This window comes from Heterocephalus glaber, unplaced genomic scaffold (assembly GCF_053883595.1).
Source record: "Heterocephalus glaber isolate CG9 unplaced genomic scaffold, H.glaber_assembly_v1.0 deba00001428, whole genome shotgun sequence".
In the NCBI taxonomy this organism is placed as follows: domain Eukaryota; kingdom Metazoa; phylum Chordata; class Mammalia; order Rodentia; family Bathyergidae; genus Heterocephalus; species Heterocephalus glaber.
In genome coordinates this window covers 25,122,354-25,124,233 of record NW_028258293.1, presented here as the reverse complement: position 1 = coordinate 25,124,233, position 1,880 = coordinate 25,122,354, and the positions used below count along the sequence as shown (strand labels likewise).

At 37.5% G+C, this 1,880-nt stretch overlaps 1 protein-coding gene across 1 annotated transcript; it reads left to right on the top strand.

The window, feature by feature from the left end:
- The first annotated feature begins 410 nt into the window (after positions 1-410).
- LOC101717504 (olfactory receptor 52P1-like) lies at positions 411-1,361 on the top strand. Its single transcript, XM_004863353.1, has one exon. It carries the CDS (start codon positions 411-413, stop codon positions 1,359-1,361), a length of 951 nt encoding a protein of 316 aa, XP_004863410.1.
- The last annotated feature ends 519 nt before the right edge of the window (positions 1,362-1,880 follow it).

Sequence of the window (1,880 nt, the reverse complement as noted above, 5' to 3'; positions counted from 1 at the left end):
ATTTGTGTGTTTGTATATTTATGCTTGAATCTCCATGTTTTATCTTCATTTCCCTGAATCGTGTGTCAGTGACTTTGAAAACAAAGATAAGGTTATTTTACTAGCTGTGCTCTCTAATGGGGAATACAAGTTTTCCAGTGGAATTGAATTTAAATTTGAGAGAAATCTCTAATAAACTAATGTATTTCTTTTCAATTTATAGGTGAAGATCCTGGGAGGCTGAATGGTAAAATGGTTTGACTGAAGATTTACAAGGGTTTAAAACAACAGTTAACCCCTATGAAGATCGTTACACAGTGAGTTAGGATTCCTCTCATTTAGGGGAATGGAGAAATGCTTAATAATCTGAGTTTCTACCAATAAAGGATTGGCCTACTTTCCACTAAATATGCAGCTTTTTGAGTTTTGACATGGAAGACAATGCTACATATCACATTTCATCTCTATTCCTCGTTGGCATTCCTGGCTTGCAAAAATTTCACTGCTGGATTGGCATTCCTGTCTGCTTCCTCTTTATTGTGACCTTGTTAGGGAACAGTATAATCATTGTTACCATCAAGGTAGAGCCAAGCCTCCATCAGCCTATGTATTTCTTCCTCTCCATGCTGGCAGCTAATGACATGGCTCTGGCCTGTTCCACAGCCCCCAAGATGCTTGCCATTTTCTGGTTTGATGCACACTGGATTGACTTTGATGTTTGCCTGGTACAAATGTATTTCATCCACACACTTTGCATTATTGAGTCAGCCCTCCTAGTAGCCATGGCCTTTGATCGCTATGTAGCTATCTGCATTCCAATGCATTACACAACTATCCTGACAACATCAATGGTCATCAAAATGGGTCTAGTTAGTATCAGCCGAGCTATAGTTATGGTTTTGCCCGGTCCTTTTCTCATTAAGAGCTTGCCATACTATACAAAATATATAATCAATCATGCCTATTGTGAGCACATGGCTGTGGTGAAGTTGGCCAGTGCCGACACCTCCATTAACAGAGTGTATGGAATCTCAGTAGCCCTTTCTGTGATGATAGTGGACCTAGGACTCATATCGACATCTTATATCAAAATCCTCCAGGCCGTTTTCTGTCTGTCTTCCCAGAATGCCCGCTCTAAAGCATTGGGCACCTGTGCTTCCCATGTTTGCACTATTCTTGTCTCTTATACCCCTGCGCTATTTAGCTTCCTAACTCACCGCATTGGCAAGAAAGTGCCTCCGAGTGTCCATATAATCTTTGCAAGTATTTATCTTCTGGTGCCCCCCACGGTCAATCCCCTAGTGTATGGGGTCAAGACCAAGCAGATTCGTGACAGAGTGGTGGGTCTTTTCTTTCCAAACAAGAAGATTTCTGAGAAATAAAAATTTCAATACAACCTGTGTTGGTAGAATTTGGCTTATGAAATCAGAGTACATGAACAATACCCCCTACCTAGTTCTCAAAATTTTATTTCTCAATTAACCCATTATTTGTATCTGGAGTATTTGATATGGCACAACTTTTCTCTATTTTAAATATTTTGTGTAATCCAATAATAGAACTTTTTCTAGGTTAATTTTCTATCTTTACAAACTGTAAAGGAGTATAACTGATATTTTAAGACCAAAATTTAATAGTTTATTTATTAATTCCAGAAAAGATGAAAGAAAACGTTCAGAAATATAATGAACAGTAAAGAGCTACAAATGTGGTAAATCTTAAACCAGCTATATCAATAATACATAAACATCATTTGTCTGAATATAACAACTGAATGCAAACTTCTCTGTGTATTTGGAAAACCAGTATTTACCTTCCTATATACTGTACATTAGGTAGCCACTTTATAATATACAAATACATATTGCTTAAAGTAGAGTTATCAAGGCATGTGTACAACT

Bases quoted from the DNA above. Each gene is read 5' to 3' on its own strand.
- LOC101717504 (XM_004863353.1), top strand. From the start codon at position 411: ATGGAAGACAATGCTACATATCACATTTCATCTCTATTCCTCGTTGGC.